General features: G+C 37.5%; 1 protein-coding gene across 1 annotated transcript; it reads left to right on the plus strand.

The window, feature by feature from the left end:
* The first annotated feature begins 630 nt into the window (after nucleotides 1-630).
* LOC119793286 lies at nucleotides 631-19202 on the plus strand. The gene is made up of 12 exons (XM_038300387.1): nucleotides 631-669; nucleotides 3121-3241; nucleotides 3319-3429; nucleotides 4075-4257; nucleotides 6641-6821; nucleotides 9149-9332; nucleotides 9536-9633; nucleotides 9796-10182; nucleotides 11224-11397; nucleotides 11760-11950; nucleotides 15781-16004; nucleotides 17409-19202. Exons 2-12 carry the CDS (start codon nucleotides 3152-3154, stop codon nucleotides 17989-17991), a joined length of 2406 nt encoding a protein of 801 aa, XP_038156315.1. The 5' UTR covers nucleotides 631-669; nucleotides 3121-3151; the 3' UTR covers nucleotides 17992-19202.
* Nucleotides 19203-19404: the final 202 nt, after the last annotated feature.

Raw genomic sequence — 19404 nt, forward strand, 5'->3', positions numbered from 1 at the left:
ACTGATAAAGAAGGTAATAGGGAATGTTTCAGAGCATCTAGGAATAACTGGTTAATACAGGATAAACTCTGGTTAAAGGTTTACAGAAATAACACATAAACACTAATTTAAAACAAATTTAAAGCTGATTTATCTTTCTGAATGATAACAAAAAACAACAAAGACATTATCAGTGTGCATCCTGTGTTCCCCTGCTTTAAACTAAACATTGTTTTTTACATCTGATCTAAAAATGCAATGAAATAAGTTTAGATGCATAACGTTTTCATCCATCCACATAAAACCATCACTCAAACTCTAACATGTCACTTTTTTTTTTTTTTTTTTTTTCTTCTTGATCAAAAGTCTAAATCTTTTTTAACTTTGCAAATGCAATACAGAATTTGCTGTCAACAGATATAATTAAGATCCAAAATTCAAATGTTGCACTACTTGAAGTAAAATAAGTTTTTCCTTAAACCTTTTAATAACCCCTAAGTGAGGAGTGATGAACAACGGTCAGTGGAAATTAATTAAAGGTGCATGAAGAGCCAGTGTCAGGGCTTCAACCGCTCAGGTGTCACCAGCTGGCAGCGTGAGAGCAGAGAACAGGAGATCAGCAGCTGTGCAGGTATCAGATCACCTGCTGCAAAAAGACACATTCAGCTCCTTAAACTGACACGGTAGCAGGTAAGGCCTCTGTGCTGTGTGGATTAATTCAATGAGCTAAGAAACAATTCCACGTTTTACGGCTTCTGTTTTCTGTTTAATATGTATGGTGTTTGCTGTTTTCTGCTTTAATTAAACAATTTTATCACAGTTCTACATCTGTTTAAAATGTCAATAGCACGATTGGCTCTTGGCTCTGTTCCATAAATAGGGAGTGTTGCAACAGAAAGACTCCTTAACATTTGCTTTGAAATCAGGATTAATGAATTCGTTGGAGCAATTGATTCATTGACTTTGCGGCTCTGGCTGGAGTTTTGCTGTGTTCAAAGTTGAGACAAGTAATACAGTCACCTGCCATGAAGAGTTAATACCGGAAATGATCAGCTTGATCCAAATATGTATTTAAAAATAGCATATGAAGGTCTTTCTTTTCACCAAAAGAAAATAGACTTATATCTCATTGTTTTAATTTTTTATAGCTTTGAGGAACAAAGATGATAATTCTAGCTTATTCTAGCAGTGGTTAGAACGTTTTTTTGACTTTAAAATTAATTAAAACTGTAAAAGCTCTGGTATATATTGATTGAGAATTGGTTGCCACTGGATTCCTCATATTTACTGCAGTAAACTCTTTTACATGTGTATGGTGGAGAGATAAACCTAAAGCTTCATCTAATCTTGTATGTCAAAGCTCCAGTTTGCAGCCTGAGCAGGATGAGATCTTTCCCATCTTAAATAATAATAATACAATAATACATTATATTCATATGCCAAGAAACAGGGTCGATTACTAATTCATTATGATAACTCAGACTGGTAGTTTTGTTAAAAAGAAAAAAAAAAGATTTATTTTTTATGTGGGGTGTTTTTTCCCTTTTGTAAATGTACCTAAAAATCTATCTTTTTATTGTTCTACAAAGGAGGCTAGACTTTTTCTTTCTATTCGAACACACCTCTAGAATTATTACCAACACCTCTAGTTGGTAATAATGTTGACCTGCACTGCAGAGTAAGTAGATATGCATGCCTGCTGTCTCCTTTACCAGAATCCCTCAGTCCATTGGATGACATGGCAGCAGATGCAGTTATTAGGTTTCATGTACCACATCTCACTGTCAGCTGTAAAGGAACAATGGAGACTTGTTAGTGAGCATTTGAAAAAACAAAGACCACTGTCATCTCAGTGTTATCTTTCCGGGGAGATTTTTTTCCTTTTAACACATTGGGTACCACAGAGCATTTATTGTGCCTGAGTGAATTCACTGATCTGAAGGATCACAGCAGCCCATCCGCTCAGGTGAGAAGAAGAAGACTAAATCCATTTTCACCTTCAAACACTAATCTCATGACTTCACCTCATTCTGCCTGAGTGAGTTATTTCCTACATCCTGCTCTGACCAAACCTATCCTGCTCTCTGCTGCTTCTGTATACCCAATACATATTAGATAACCTTTTCAAAATTAGCCAGAATCTTACATGACAAGATTGACTAATATACAAGTATAAGCTATTTGATTCTTTCATGTATATAAATAAATCATTTAACTGTTGGTGCCCTGCAATGTCGCATCATATAACTCATTTACTCTCAATGACAGGAATATATTTTTAAATGGTAAATGGCCTTTACTTAAATAGTGCTTTTTCAAGACAGAAGACTTGACCAAAGTGCTTTACGCTACCTTCATCCCCAGTCACGCACTCACTGATAGTGGTAGTGGTGATAGCCAGAGCTTTAACCGACAACCCTTTGTCCTGCAAAACTCAGCAAACTCCCAAAGCCAATGACATTGTCTTCATTTTTTTCTCCTATAGATTTATCTGACATAATCCTTAAAATGTAATTCTTAGGTGTCCATTAAAATATCCATCATGCATCATGTTTATGCTATTCACAAGGAGACTTGTGAATAGCATAAACATGTGAAAATGTAATATTTATGAAGTCTTGATAGAACTGAAAAATGTTTCAACCATATATAACAAATAAAAACATCTCGGAGGAGTTCTTAATAATGTATCAAATAAATACAGGGCTGTGAAGAAGTATTTACTTCATACAGATTTCTTAATTTTCTTATCTCTGCGTGTTTCAGATCATCACACGAATTTCAGTAGGAGACAAAGATATTCGGGATAAATACATTCAGCAGTTTTTAAATGATCTTATTTGAAAATGAAAACTGCCAATACTAAGGCAAAAAAATATTAGAAAGCATAGTTCCATAAGAATTAGCCATGCGATTTCCTTCAGAAAAACGGACTGTAATCGAAAGACATTCTATATCCACCATCTTGTTTAAAATTTATATCATGCTTTAGTGCAGAACCCTTGACACTCTCTGTACTCCTAATTCTTGTCATGTATATTTTCACTTCTGTATGTTAATACTGTCATAAAGAATGAACTTCTAAAAAGCAATGAATATTGTGTTTCATAAAATAAACATGATATTATGTGTCTCTCTGAGACGTAGCTTTCAATTTAGGTCAAAGCAGAGCATGTCAATGAGAAGAACTTGGAGAAACAGCAGGACACTTCTTCAAGATCTGTATGACAAGGCAATTCCCGAAAGAGACGCATATACTCATGTGAGTCTCATTGGTATTTTTCTGATCCATTTTATTGACATAGTTTGCATGTATGATTGATTTACTTCTGCACACAGATCCTATCACAATCAAGAGATAGCAAAATGATTCACCCCATTGCCAGTCTAGTCAGGGCAAAGAACAAAATGCTCCTTTTTGAGAATCCTGATACAGTGGAAATCTACAAGGTAGGTCACTTTTATAAAGTCTAAAATTGCTTATATCCTATTATGCTTAAAAATGTAAACAAGGCAATAAATAAGAAATTTAAATCACAACATGTATGCCATGAAATAGCTAGAACTGTAAACCATATGCACAAGTAGTTGTTTTATATTTGCTTTAAAATGTATTGATCCTGATACTGAAATACTTTCTATGTATTTACATAGAAATACAGAAAATGATTTTTTTGTGTGTGTGTGTTTCTTCCCTTACAGCTTAAAAACATCTTTTAGGGCAATTTAGTTTTAATTAGTGTTTAAAAAAAATGAAAAATACAATAATTGTTTATCTGACTTTCACTTCTGCAGTACCTTCAACTCCCTTTGGGGGGAGCCAAGATACAAGATTGCAGTTTGGATTGGCTTAGAAGCACACAGCTATAAAGACTGGATATGTTGAAGATGTTGTTTATTTTCTTGAATAATTTGCACAATATTTAAGAGCTAGACATAAACATAAAGGCAGTAAGAAAGGTTTGACTGTGCAAGAGAGCTTCCTGTTCAGATGTTTTTATTTATTTTTTCCCCACACAATCCAGCTGAGAGTCAACAGGCTCTGAAAATGACTAAAACTCTTTTTGTATTTATTTGTGTGTTTGCTGGATGTAGCTAAATGATCCCAGAAAATCTGAAGGAGGTGACCTATATCTTCCAGCCATTCCCAAAAAAGCCTCAAGCCTTAACTCCCTCAACAGGGCCCTGAGTCAGTCCTGCCCTTATCTATATGAAAAAAGAAGAGGATCCTTCTCATCAGTTACTTCACAGAGAACAAGAGTTCATACAGAAAAACAGGTGAATTGACTGTTTATCTGATTCATGCTTTATATTTAAGCTACACTATATTGCCAAAAGTATTTGCTCACCTGCCTTGACTCACATATGAGCTTAAGTGACATCCCGTTCCTAATCCATAGGGTTCAATATGACGTCGGTCCACCCTTTGCAGCTAGAACAGCTTCAACTCTTCTGGGAAGGCTGTCCACAAGGTTTAGGAGTGTGTTTATGGGAATTTTTGACCATTCTTCCAGAAGCGCATTTGTGAGGTCGCACACTGATGTTGGACGAGAAGGCCTGGCTCTCAGTCTCCGCTCTAATTCATCCCAAAGGTGTTCTATCGGGTTGAGGTCAGGACTCTGTGCAGGCCAGTCAAGTTCATCCACACCAGACTCTGTCATCCATGTCTTTATGGACCTTGCTTTGTGCACTGGTGCACAGTCATGTTGGAAGAGGAAGGGGCCAGCTCCAAACTGTTCCCACAAAGTTGGGAGCATGGAATTGTCCAAAATGTCTTGGTATGCTGAAGCATTCAGAGTTCCTTTCACTGGAACTAAGGGGCCAAGCCCAGCTCCTGAAAAACAACCCCACACCATAATCCCCCCTCCACCAAACTTTACACTTGGCACAATGCAGTCAGACAAGTACCGTTCTCCTGGCAACCGCCAAACCCAGACCCGTCCATCAGATTGCCAGATGGAGAAGCGCGATTCGTCACTCCAGAGAACGCGTCTCCACTGCTCTAGAGTCCAGTGGCGGCGTGCTTTACACCACCGCATCCGACGCTTTGCATTGCACTTGGTGATGTATGGCTTGGGTGCAGCTGCTCGACCATGGAAACCCATTCCATGAAGCTCTCTGCGCACTGTTCTTGAGCTAATCTGAAGGCCACATGAAGTTTGGAGGTCTGTAGTGATTGACTCTGCAGAAAGTTGGCGACCTCTTCGCACTATGCGCGTCAGCATCCGCTGACCCCGCTCCGTCAGTTTACGTGGCCTACCACTTCGTGGCTGAGTTGCTGTCGTTCCCAAACACTTCCATTTTCTTATAATACAGCTGACAGTTGACTGTGGAATATTTAGGAGCGAGGAAATTTCACGACTGGATTTGTTGCACAGGTGGCATCCTATCACAGTTCCACGCTGGAATTCACTGAGCTCCTGAGAGCGACCCATTCTTTCACAAATGTTTGTAAAAACAGTCTGCATGCCTAGGTGCTTGAATTTATACACCTGTGGCCATGGAAGTGATTGGAACACCTGATTCCAATAATTTGGATGGGTGAGCAAATACTTTTGGCAATATAGTGTATGTTTACATACTCACCAGCCACTTCATTAGGTAGACATCTTCCAATGCTTGTTAACCTATATTATAAATCAAAAGAGTCTTTGAATGTAGAATGTTCTTTGATTCTACATTCGATGGAAGAATCTTAGTTTATGAGAAATTGCTCACATATTGTGATTTTCCCATATAACTGTCTCTTAAACCCAAGGAGGTCTGAAAAAAGAGAAGAAAAAAACCCAGAGTGGGCGACGTATGGCTGATATCAAAGGAGAACAGGAAGACTGTTTGGAGGTGTTCAAAAAAGCATAACTGTGGTAAATGGAGTTCGATCTCTGATCGCACACTGTGTAACCTTGAAGCTGATGGGCCACGACAACAGAAGACCCCAGTGGGAGTAGCTCTTGTTGACTAATAACAGAAAAGCATGGAAAAAACTCACCCATAATATCCAAAATGGGATCTTAACAGATTGGGAAAGAAGTTGCCAGGTTCAACAACTCTACAGTTCATCTGTCACACACGGATCACAGATCGGGGTCTGATCCAGACCACATAAAAACTTGGATCTATCCTGCTCTGTATCAGCCACTTAAGCTGCAGCCAGCAGTTTAATGATGTGGGAATTATTTTCTTGAGACACTTTTGACCCGGCTCAGTTATCGCAAGCCATGTAAATTTCCTCAAGACCACAATCCTTCCATCAATTGGTTGCTAATTCTCTCAGGATAATCTACCCTGTCAAAAAGTTTGGATCAATCAAAATGTCAACATCACAGCGATGAGTTCACTGTACTTCAACAACCTCTTCAATGACCTCTACACAGTCATAACAATGCAATGCCTAACTATGCATTGGTCTTGTTTTGTTGTCAGAATAGCCTTGACCCAGGAGATGCCACCAAATTACAAATTAATTATTCAGTTTCATAAAGGGACATAAATGTGTCGCAACAATTCTAATGCAGGTGATTTTTTGTGATGCCCAGGAAAAGATTCTTTCACAGTTTTTTCTCTGTTTTATCTGCTCCAAACACCTCTACTTGGAGAACAAAGTTTTCACGTGTAACGTAACCTTTAAAACTGGTTTGCATGTAATTTTCTCTCTTTATAGCAGAGTAGCCTAAAAGCACAAAAAGAGGCTAAGAAAGCCAATGTGACAGTGACCATGACGTACCTGGGGCAAGGTCAGCGGCGAGCACACTCAAGGTCTATTCGGGATGAACTGAAAATTCTTCAGCAAATCAATGGAGGAGAAAATCTCTGTGTTTTTAAGGGCCTCGTTTCAGCAGGAGGTAATTTACAAACCTCTATTATTCTGATATCAACCCAAGCTGCTGTAAATTATTTAGATGAGAAAAAAGCTAATGTTTAATAATCTATTACAATAAATAGACATTTCCACCCAAGTAGGTGCCAAACCTTGAAACATGCTGTTTTCTAATCACTTCAACAAAACATACACCCACTTTATGTACCTTTCTTAGTTTCTTTTCAAAACACAAAGTCTCAGTTTAGACTGTATTAAGTTAGTGTAAGTGCATCGCTGTCAATTGGTCATAAGAATATTTGAGGCCATATTGCCTGATATAACAATCCACACGTTTCACAGACCTACATATTGCAATTTATAGGTTAAAACTGAGATAAATTGTGTGTTTTTCAGACATAACTGAAGTTTAACTGCAAAATCAAAGTATATAACAGTGACAAACAGAAGCTCTGGCATCCAACAATGAAAAGGACTGACAAGGAAAAAGGACAAGACCCTGCATGTTATAATGCAATTTCACAAAAAACGATGGTATTCAAACATGCCTCAGGCTTTAGGGTGATCAGCTCAGAGTGATCAGTAAAAGGACACCTTGTTGATGATTTTACATGCATAATTTCTGTTTGAAAGCAGTCCCTGTCAGATGCACAATATGCTGTCACACTGTGGTTCACTATGAACTCAGCCATAGTAACTTATCTGTATCCTCTGATATGGTTTAACCCAGAGTGCGAAATACAGGGGGGTCCGGGGGGCTCGACCCCCCTGATTAACCCCTGAGACCCGCTGAAAGCCTCAAAAGCAAAATTTAAAGGGGGTCTTAAATTGTGTAAAAAAAGAAAAGTATTTAAAATTAAATATTTTTGTCACTAATGGTCACTAAAATGTTTCTAAGCTGTCCAGTCCAGTATTTAAAATTCAAAACATTTATTCACAAATATGTTCTGTTATTTGCCAAGTGGAGCCAGCCAATCCTGTTCGCGTATGCAAATTAAACATGTTAAACAGAAGAAAGACACAACGTTGACAACAACGTTACGAAAATAATGGAGATGGGGACCCCCCCAAATATTGACAGGTATTTCACACACTGGTTTAACCCAATATCGTCCAAGTTTTAATTTTTGGTAACTTTGCAGCAAAAAACTTAAACCAGTGAGGTCAAATGTGGCCTGCAGGGTCTACTAGGTCCCCCTCTGTCTTGAAGCTGAGTGTATCTGCTTTGTAGAATAGCACCCGTAATCTAACGTTGCCTTTTGTGGGTGATATGTTACCTAATGTAAATTAAGTAAAAATGAAAAGAAGTTAATAGGTTAAATTAAAGGCTTAATAAGACAAGTAAACAGTTAAAAAGCCAATTTATAAAGTTAATAAGCTCAATTCAAGTTCTGTATCAGCTTGGGTTCTTTTTCACTTTTCTTTTCTCCTTTAAGGTGTCTAATGAACACTTTTGCAATATCTGTGTCTGAACAGGGAAGGTCTGTGCAGGGAAGAGACAGACAGGGGAGAATAAAAGATAAAGGAAATGAATGAATGAATGAATGAATGAATGAATGAATGAATGAATGAATGAATGAATGAATGAATGAATGAATGAATGAATGAATGAATGAATCCACAGCCTCGAGTGTGTTGAAGGTCCGTCTCCTATTTTCTTTATACCTATTTCCTGTCTATTGGCTGTCAAAAAAAGATTACTCTTGTCGAACAAATGAAAAAGAGAGAGACAGAGAACTGCAAGACTTTATGGAACATGTATTTCAGTTCATTCAAGGACAAAGCATAGATTAAAGTAAAATGTTATTCCAATCAAGCTTTACAAATAACTGCCACAAGCAGATTATAAATTTATATTATATTATTTTTTTATATTGGCAGACAACGACAAGTTCAATGAGTACGTTTTTTACAATGTATGTTCTGTAGCCAACATTAGAAAATGAAATTGAACCATAAAATCCATTTTTCTCAAAAGATCCTGAATTTCCATCGCTAGCGAGCAAATATTCTTATTTAGATTTAGTAGCGGTTGTGGTAGCATTGTGATAGGATGCCAGGTAAAGCAAAAGGAGAAAATATTCGTGCTCAGCAATAAGAGAGCAGTCTAAATTTGATTTCCCAAAGTTGCAGCTTTCCAACAATGTTTTAATGTTTATGAATCCTGGAAACCACAGGACTGTTTATTTCTGACGTCCCTGGGCCGTGATTAACTTTTTACTGACAAAATAAAATAAACTTAGTTTGATTCTTAAGAATACTGATAGACCAATAACCAATGAAAACTATTAGTCTTAACCAAAGGATATAATATTTTATAAATCCTTAATTTCTGTCCATTTTATTTCTCAGAGCAGTTTCAGTTTGTATCTCAGAGGCACAGAGGTTTCCCCTTCAGTGCTTCGTTATACGTCAATGGCATCATGGCAGCTCGAATCAGCTCCTGCTGCGAGTACCGCTACGCTCCTGGCTTTCAGCAGGGTAGGAAAAGCTGCTTCAGACTGAGCTGGCTGGCTGGTGGAACACCTTGTTACAGGTCAGATTTCATCCTGTGAAGACAGGAGAGAAACTCAATGGCAGAAAATTTGTAATAAGTACCAACAAACTAGGCAAATCTAGCTTGAGGCATTTGGGGAAAAAAAGGGGCAGACTGCTTAAAAGAAATTGATGGAAGTGATGATGGAGGCACAGGAGAGGAAATATGACTCATTATGAAAGCACATTTTTCATCTTTTTCAGATGCACTAGTCTCCGACAAAAATACAGCTCCTGCCAACAACTGAACAACGGCACAAAGGAAAACTTAATTCTCCCTGTTGAGCTGAGCACTGGCAGTGGTACAAAGCCTGAAAATGAGTGTCTCCATTTTCTATTACTTCCCAAAGCTTATTCATCAATATTTTTTTTGACATTGTGCCCACCCAGCATTTCAGGGGAATAGTCTAAATAAAAAAATGAATCACAAAGACTTATTTTCTTTTATTTTTTCTCCCGTAAAGGCCCCATCGAGTCATGTCCATCATCCCCTCTTTTTATCCCAGTCAAACCCAAGAAGAAATCAGTGAAAAGACCAAGAAAACACTTTAAGGAGCGAAGTGGAGGATCAACTGACAGTGAAGATGCTGCTTTTGCTGGAATGAAAGAAAGATCCAGGAGGAAAGAACGCAAGGGTCAAAGTGATCAGAAAGAGAGCAAGGGAAAGACGGGTTTGAACAACAGAGGGGAAGAGGGGCAAAGCGGCAAAGGCTTGGAGAGATCAACAGTGACTGGAAAATCTGAAGAGCAGACAGAACACAAACCAAACCACTCAAAAACAACACAGGATGCCACAAGGCTGCAGAAAGAACAGCCACCATCACAATCAATCAAGACAAGTAAAACTGCTGGTAAGTGCTGATCATCGCTGTTGGTTTCATTACTTTGATGTTGGATGTACAATGTTGAAGTGAAACATCTTGGTAGTATAATACTCACATTATACATTAGGTACAGTAAACAGGACAGAAAAATAAAGAAAATCAGTTCAGTGCCAGTAGAAGGTTCTTCAAGCAAAAAAAAAAAAAAACTAAACTAATAATTTAAAGTGTAACCCTAACCCTAACCCTAACCCTAACCCTATATATTTAGGCTTAAAATTCTAATTTTAGGGTTTTGAACTTGGATCACGACTTTGTAATCGACCTAGATCTTATGGGAGACTATTATCACAAAATGATGACATCTAAATCAACTACTGTTGACATTTTTTTTCAACTTACATTGATGTACTAGATATAGAGTTGGAGAGTTAATATATTGATGATATGTTAACCTTTAACTTTTTAAGATTTAATCTCATGTTCTGAGTGGGATTCATTCTCCTAACCGAAGGTTTTAGCAGCAACATTATTGTACAAAAATCACATATTTGCTTCCTAAGAAAATAAAGCAAGCTCTAAACTGGTGTTATAATATATTGTACCTCCTTAGAAAATGAAAGTTTTATCACTTCACCCCAACTAAATATCTAAGCTCAATGTTCTTGATTATCTGTGACATACTCTTAACTGTGGGTTTTGTTGCATGACGCCACACAGCTGATTCTGTCGAGGTGAACACTGCTAACATACTGAGTTAATTACTTCAAGCCCATCTGTTCCTAATTTATATCAATCCTTGTTTAAAGGATGTAAGTTGTACTTTTTCCCAGTTAAAGCTATGTTCATGTCCTGACTGCAGTAACTTTACATGATGTTTCAAAAACCTTTTCAGCAAATACTTTATTTTGAAGCAATAAATACACATCTGATCACTTTGAATAATAATCTAACATAAAATGAGACCTCGAAAACTGCGGTTTTAATTCTGCAAAACATAACACTGTTGCCGCTATCAAAACCTTTGGCCCCAGATTTTTTTCTCTAAAGAGGAGCATTTCTTTTTTAAAGATTATTTGCAGGATTTTAAGGGAATGACTAAGCAGAAAAGTGAGAAGCAGAGAAGCCTAGAGTCAGACGGGAAAACCAGAGATGAGGGAACACTGAAGGACTTCTATAAAGAGTGTGTGGAAATGAGCGCCGAGCTGAACCAGAGCCCAAACAAACACTGGTTCAAGGCAAACAGTGAGTACAGACTATGCATAACAGCAGAATTAAAATGACTCCCACTGGAGGACTGTAACTCATTTACATAACACACTTTAGGGAAAAGAAACAAACAAACAAACAAAAAAAAAAAACGCCTGAATTTGCAAGAAAGTGCGCTGAGTAGATTCTGCTTGAAGGAAGATTGATGATGTGTGGGAGAGATTATACATGTTGCCTACGCAGACTCACGTATTCCCATATCCATAAATCTAAACACTTTCACTTTCTCTTTTGCTTAATGAATGCAGAAACGGAATATTAGTTTCACTCACATATTCAAATCGCGTCTTCTTTATCGCAGTTATACCACCCATTAGTTGCTTTATTTTCTCTGTAAGTCTTAGAGAGGTATCGGTTCCAGAGGAAGCTGTCATCACAGGGCCTCAAAGCTCAGAGCTCTGATCTGGAGCTAAGTGCCGAAAGTGATACAATACCACTACCCAATGGAGAGCCTGAGGAGGAGGAGGACTCTGCAGGCCAGGATGCTGCCAAAGTAGAGGCTGTTCCAGAGCAGGACCTGCAGGCACAGGTATGTGTCCAACACATGTGCTGTGGAGAATCTTTGTTTCTGCCAGAAGCACTGCTGGCTTAAAAGTAATAGCTGTGACACTGCAGGTAAAACAGACTGAGGCATTATGCACAGGTTTGCATTACTTAGTGTACTGTAAGACTGGGAAATGTAATGTAAACATGTACTTAAGTAACAACACTCGAAAAATAAACAGTTGATAACTTAAATTGTTCAAGTTTTAGGAGTAGCATCCAAGGTTATGAAAATTAAAAACATTTTAATTTAATTACGGAAATGAAAATTATGCTATGAAAAATCAGTCTGTCGTTTTGTCTTTTAAGAAATGTTCAAGTATATGCTTTCATCGTAGCATACAGAGTTTCCTTTTCTTTAAGTGCACTGAATTTATTCATCAATTTTTTTATGGAACCACTGCAGTGCTTTGATATTTGTAAACTGCTTCTTTTGAAAACAACTGAAACCATAACATTTTTATACAAGTCCTTATTTTTCCTATCATTAAGATTTTTCTTTCCAACTTTAAATAGCTAATATACACTGAACATCAGCTTTTTCTTCAGGCATAGAATATTGTTTAGCTTCCTTCCATTTACAGCTCAGTTTGTGTCCTTCAAGAACAGTCCAATAGTGTAAAATCTTTATTAATTTAGTAAAACTATTTTTTTTGTTCTTTTGATTTATTGTCTTGATGCAGGACTTTCAAATCAACCAACATTTATTTTTTATTTTTATATAGTTAATGGAAAGCCATCCTTGTTGATGCTAATTAGAATATTCCTGTCCCATGATAGCACCACCGCTATGCTTCAATTAATGGTGTTTTTGTAATTAGACTAAACTGCATTTTAACTGTCCTAAAACACACATAGTTTTAGCTGTATGTTGGATAAATATTTTTATAAATTTAGTCTCAAGTGACCATGAATGACAAAGTACTCTTTTGCACAAGCGGAATTTTTGTTAATCAGTTTTCCTGTGACTCATTAATAGTAATTAAAGCTACCTTCACATTTCTGCTTTGGCTATGATCTCAGCTCTTTTCTCCCTCCTTGACTAGCGTGTAATGATCCTTGTTGATGCTTCCTAATGAGGATTAACAACGGTCCTGAATTTTTTGGTTGATTTGCTGTCTCTTTATGAAGCTGGTTTTGTCAGGCCGATAAATAATAACAACTCTTCCTTAAAACCTTTTCCAATCTCACTCAGCTGAGCCATGATGATTTGATCAATGCTATTCTTTAAATCAGGCCAGTGGCTCTCCTCTAAAGTTCATCCCATTGATTGAGCTTTTGTTTATTCTAATAGCACCTTTGCAATAATCACCAAGAGGAATATTGTCATAAGGGCTGCTTTAATGTGCAGGGTCTATGATTAAACATGATTATATTATCATAGGCTACAGTGTTTTTCAGATAGAATGCTAATATTTCTGTTTGTATTCTACAACATTAAACTCCCAGACTATCAACCTCAAAAAGGCATGAAGAAAACAGCATGAGACTCAGACAGGATATTAGAAGCCAAAATCAGGTGATAAAATGTAAAACTTTAGTTTTTTTTTAAGTTTTAGGGCACGTTTTTGAAAAGTGGTGGGTAATAAAAAAGGCAAATATGGGAGAGCGAAGGCAGAAACAAAGATAAACATTGTTATGGCTTTCTGTGAGATGGAAATAAACAAAAGTCTTCAGAGCATAACTCTCTGGGCTTCTGCAATGTGCGCTTCTGTAAACATGGTTCTTATACGCAGCGATAAATTACTTTAGGTTAGTGCGGTTGAGTTTGTTTATTGCTAAACATAAAGTTGGAACCATCGTAACTGTTTTGATGTATTGTTTGCTTGGTGAAAGGATATAACAAAAACAATATCAAAATTGTTTTTAAATCAGGGTGGTATAAACATCCTGCTTATAAAACAGAATGCTTGTGTCTGGACTGGTGACCTGTTCAGGTGTCTCACCTCCTAATAAAGACAAGCTTTAACACCTCAGATCACTGTAGAGGATTCCAAGGCTAAGGAAGACAGAAAGATGAATAATAAACAATTTGATGTTGTATTTTTGAACAGTATAACACTAGAGCTGTGATGAAGATCATTGCTGATCATTGAAACAGGTGGGAAATTGCTTGGGCAGAAGCTCCAACCTATGTAGTGACTTACTTAAACACATTACAATCTAAAGATCTTCTGGTTCTGTTATTCATTACAAAAAAAAAAATGTAAATGAACTGTGATAGGTAATATTAATATCTGAAGCTATTTAAGCTAGGTAGATTAAATACTAATTTTTATAATAAGTAATTGTGATTTTCTAGGAGGGCACCACCTGCTTTTCCAGTATTTGTTAATGCTTATCTGCTTTTTATTCTGTTAGGAAAATATATTAAATACTATGAAATTACCAAAACTAATAATGGCTCCAAAGAAGAAGAAGCTGTCATCTGCCTCCAGGATCAATTCCAGTTTTAGCTCAAATCCATGTTAAGTGGACAAGTGTACTAAAAGCATATGCACAAATGTAAATCATCAGACTGTTATCCTGCAAACAAACATTTGGAAGAGACAAATGGCTCAACTGACACAAAAATGCATTAGCCAGAAAAAAACCTATACTGTGCCTAAAGCTGGCAAGCTAACAGATATTTCATCCAATAACCTTCATTACTATTGCCTTATTCAGTCTTATTATTATAAACCACAGAGGATTTGAATTATTCTCCACACATTCCTGTTAGGTTTGTATTTACAAAATACAGGGTATAGAAGATGCTGTAAATATCACCTCTGCTATGATATATTTATATATACTGTATGCTTACATAATAATTTAATTCTAAAAACCGATAGTGAAAGAATGATGTGGTCTTTAAGAATAAAGGCATCAAAGAAAATATAGAGAGCAGTTATTTAAACTCATACAATAACTAACGTTATTACAAATAATAAGCTAATCTGGATCACAAAGTGTCTGCAGGTTAGTCAGCTGTTATCGCCAATCTGTGGATGTTAATTCTGTGATTTTATGTGATACTCTGATTAGATGAATTCACAAATAAGTTTATTCATAGATCATTTTCAAAATACTAAGCTTATCATTCCCACAAAAGTATCTAGTATTAAGTATAATCACTTAAAAAAACATTTAACCCTACAAGACCGTTTCTATGCACAATATCAGAAAGCACCAACAATTGCAACAGATGGTCTGTGCCTTGGTTTCTGGCCTTGTCATGCAGATCAGAATAAAAATAAATAAAAAAAATCAGTAGTTCCTGAAAAATTCCTCAAGCTCTCGCAAAGTGATGCTGCCAACGTGGCCAACAGCCAGACCATATGTCTCCTCCCTGGACTTTTTCCTGTCTTTGTATTTACTCCACCTTTAGTTCATGTCTCTTCTCTAAACACTTAAGAAGCCCGGAAGCTCTACTGCTCTCATGTGCATGAACGATTAACATCCACATTTTTGCATGCATGGTCAATCTATTTATGTACAAAAGAAAATATAATCAACTTTGCAGTTCTTTTTGAGATATGTCTTTGTTTTTACTGCAATGTTTTTACAGTTTTCTTCTGTTTCCTTCTATAAACCCCCCTCCGTAATACATATGGAAATGTACAAGTAATGTTTATGAGGTGATCCAGATACCTCAGGACCATTAGTGCCCTGATTACACAAGCACTCCAGGCTATATTTAACATTTCTAGATTTCAGGGAAAACTCCTTGATAAACTTTTGTTTTTTTAACATTTCAATGTGTCTAATATACAAGAAAACCTCTAGTGATGACCTATTCCTAATTACTTTTTGTTTTTTGGGGGTTGGGAACAGCTCGATGCCATGATGATGGTGCTGAGCACATCTGATGAGGTGGAGCAGCTGGTTCTGAGGAACACAGAACTGACAGATGATCTTTTATTCAGTCTTTCTGGGGCCCTGATAAGCAGCCAATCCGAAGTCACGCTGCTTAACCTTAACCTCAACCTTATTGGCCCCTATGGCGCTCACATCCTACTGGACATCCTGAGAGCAAAACCGCAGATCCAGAGCTTGCAGTAAGTCTATGGTGCCATCCAGTCATATTATATCAGATTAAAACTTGAAGAAGACATTTTTACAAGGCACAAACTGGCAAACAGTTGACATTTTAAACTTTTTTAACCAACCCTGTTTTTAGTTAAAGAGAAAGAAAGAATATTTTTGTCTGCCAAATTGTAAGCTTTAACTTTTTAATCCCTTAAAAAAATTCCTAGTTAGCCTCCTTTATGCTATTTTTTCCCCCCAACAAAATAGTCAGAGTAGGAAAGCTTGTCTCTGTGGCTCCAGTAAAAATCTTAGAAAGTTAGAGAAAAATAAGTCTGAGACAATCAATTTTATATTCAAAGATCTTTGATATTTTATTAACTGGAGCATCTAAAAAGGTGTCAGCCATAATGTTCCTCTAAAATGCAAAGAGTATGAATTAAACACAATAGATATGGAGTTGGTATTTGGCTGTCTAAGCGTCTTCACTATGGCTGAATGTGAAGTTATTCTGGCTCAACAAAAATCCTATTCTCACTTACTTCCATTTATGTCAGTGGGAATGTTTTTAAGTGATACTTCACTTTTGCTCCTTAGTTCCTAATTGCCTTGATATCCCAGCAATGTCTGTATTAGTTGTGAGCTCTAATTAAAAGGAACCTAAAGTATATGATAAACAAACAAAAGGTAAATGTGATGTTACTTAAGGAAGAGAGAGGTAGAAATCCAGGAAAGACCTGTAAAGTATCAAAAATAGCCATCTTAAGGTTCTCATCTAACCCTTCCCTGGTGTATCAAGTGTTTTTTTTTTTCTCACTGCTTGGAACAGCACAACTACTGGTCCCATTCAAGATTGGATCAAAGCTAATTTGCCTTTTAAACACTGAAACTAGAGCCTTGGGTTTTGTATCCTTTTCATTTGCAAGATTTTCTCACCAAAGATGAGAGACTCAACAGCCATTGAAGATTTCCCTAAAACCATTAGGTCTAGAAATAAGCGGAAATAGTCTATGTTTAAGTAAATTGTTCAACATCCTTATGCTTCCTCTAAAATATTTCTTACGCCCCTTTTAATAACAGCAGAGAGGAATAAAGGGGGGGGGGGAATCCCTTCTTCTTTGTCTTACATTATTCATATGTGTAATAACATAGTAATAGGTCAGGGGTGTCAAACTGGTTCCATGTGGCTGCAGGTTTTCTTTCCAACCAAGCAATGGCACACCATACTCCATTCATCTCATCAAGTGAGTCCAGTCTGAACCTGATGCCTTGATGGGATGAAAGGAGTCTGGTGTGCTATTCCTTGGTTGGAAAGAAAACCTGCAGCCACACGGCCCTTTTTGGAACCAGTTTGACACCCCTAGGTAATAACAAAGTAATGGGTTGTTAAAGGAATGTAAATTTGATTTTAAAAAGGTTCTTCTTCCCTCTTGCAGCATGTTTGGAAACAAACTGCGTGACCACGGAGTGCTTACCCTTTTAAGGGGAGTAGCTGAGCTGCAGGATCAAACAGCAACAGCCGCTGCAGCCATTCAGCAGGCATTGCTTTTCTCTTCACAGCTTCCCGGTGGTTGGAGCTCTTTTAGGGTTTTTGCACTTTTGGAATTGGACATCGGTGGAAACGGCCTTGGTAGCAATGGGGTCAAGGTATTGGCATCATACATGAGATCCCACTCATATCTACAGTACCTGGGGCTAGCACAGACGAATGGTGTGGACCTATCAGCTTGGAAGGAACTTTTTGACAGCCTGAAAAGCAACACCTCTCTGACTCAGATCATTTTAGATGAAAACAATTTGGGGGACCCTGGCGTCAGGCTACTGGCAGACATGTTGAAAGAGAACCTGAGTCTGCAGCAGGTGGATCTCGACAGGAACGTCATCAGTGATGTGGGAGGAAATGACATCATGGCTGCACTGCTTTGCAGGACACAGATATTGACACATCTTAGCCTGGATGAGAACAACATCAGTGAAGGATTAATGACCAGGATACAGGAGCAGATACAATGCAAATGATATGCATGAGCAACAGAGCAAGCTTGGAGAACTAAGTCGTGCAAATTAAAGGGCCTTAATACACACAAGATTTATTGTATTCGTTGTTGGATGAGAGACGAACTAACTGACTCATTTGTTTTGTTTGACCATTAAACACTCACACAAATGTCTCTTCTTTCCTATCAGTGGGTGGCCCTGCAAAGAAATGTTGTCTCTTGGTTTAGCTCAGGCAGGTAGTGTAGGAGGTCTGTTTGCTTTTGAGCTGCACTGAGATGTGGAGGTATTTTCAAAGTTGTTTCAATAAAATGAACCTTTCTGCTGTATATGGAGGTTACATCTGCACCATCACCTTCCCACCAGCATGCCCCCTTGCGACTTAACACCTACTTCTTCCCAAACTGACTCTATTGTGGGCCTGACTGATCCCTCTGCCGTTTTATTGAGCAATTTGTTTCCTCTTCACCAAAAAGAAACCACTATGAATCATTCCACCCACAGTGTATGAAAGGATGGCTAACCCACAGTATTTCCAGCTCAGACCTTTAGAGCACCCATCAACACATGCCTATCCTCACTCCTTTAAATCAAAAGATTGTTACAGACAGCGATGCCCTGACACATCAGCACCCCTCATTTAGTTCTGCTTGTCTCTTCACCTGCTACACAGAGCCTCTATTCAGAGTACAAGAGAGAAAAATCGGTAAAACTGGGGAGGATTTATGTGAAATTCAAGGCCATCATCTCATTGTACTATTATCCCAGACATTCTGAGAATAACTGTACCTGTGATCAAAGCTTGTCAGGGTGGTAATTATCTCCTCCTCTGAGGGCTGCCATCAGTGATTCTAAACAAATCCTATCCATATTTCTTCTGCAGCCTTCTGCAAATTCCTTTCTGTGGAGCCCCGATAAAGATGCTTCCATAACCTCCACAAGGATGACAGATAAATGAGACTGACGTTTCTGAAGATTGCATCTGTAGAATTTATTCGTGTTCTGCTGTTTTCAAATGAGCTTCTGTTTTGATGTTATATAAAGCAATGAAAAAAGTTAACGTCCTTCTAAGCGGATATTCTCAATTTTCAGCCTTTTCACAAGTGTATAAGACATTCTCTTATTGGACCTCCCCCATGAACCTCAATAGGTATTAATCTACTGTTTTATAATATTGCTGTAATTACACATTTTTACAATGAAAACAACAGCAAAACAGCTCAGAACGATTAAGAACATAGAGAAAATCAAAAATAAAGCTTTCTTTCTACAGGTCAGGATGATGTGATCTCGAATCATTACGTGTTAAAAGGATGACAGAAAGATGACAAGATGGAACACCATTGTTGCTGTTGCAGTTAACAATATCCACTAGGTTATAACCTACAAAAAAAAAAGAAAAATACATAGCTTGCCTCACATTCACAGCGTCAAACA

Source organism: Cyprinodon tularosa, unplaced genomic scaffold (genome assembly GCF_016077235.1).
Source record: "Cyprinodon tularosa strain WSP-4 unplaced genomic scaffold, ASM1607723v1 ctg112, whole genome shotgun sequence".
Classification (NCBI taxonomy): Eukaryota; Metazoa; Chordata; class Actinopteri; order Cyprinodontiformes; family Cyprinodontidae; genus Cyprinodon; species Cyprinodon tularosa.

What these genes read in the sequence shown, in the direction of transcription:
- LOC119793286 (XM_038300387.1), top strand. Translation starts at nt 3,152, where the DNA reads ATGTCAATGAGAAGAACTTGGAGAAACAGCAGGACACTTCTTCAAGAT. An exon ending in ATACAGTGGAAATCTACAAG is followed by an intron (nt 3,430 to 4,074) that starts GTAGGTCACTTT and finishes TGCTGGATGTAG; the next exon opens with CTAAATGATCCCAGAAAATC. An exon ending in GGTGGAACACCTTGTTACAG is followed by an intron (nt 9,333 to 9,535) that starts GTCAGATTTCAT and finishes CATCTTTTTCAG; the next exon opens with ATGCACTAGTCTCCGACAAA.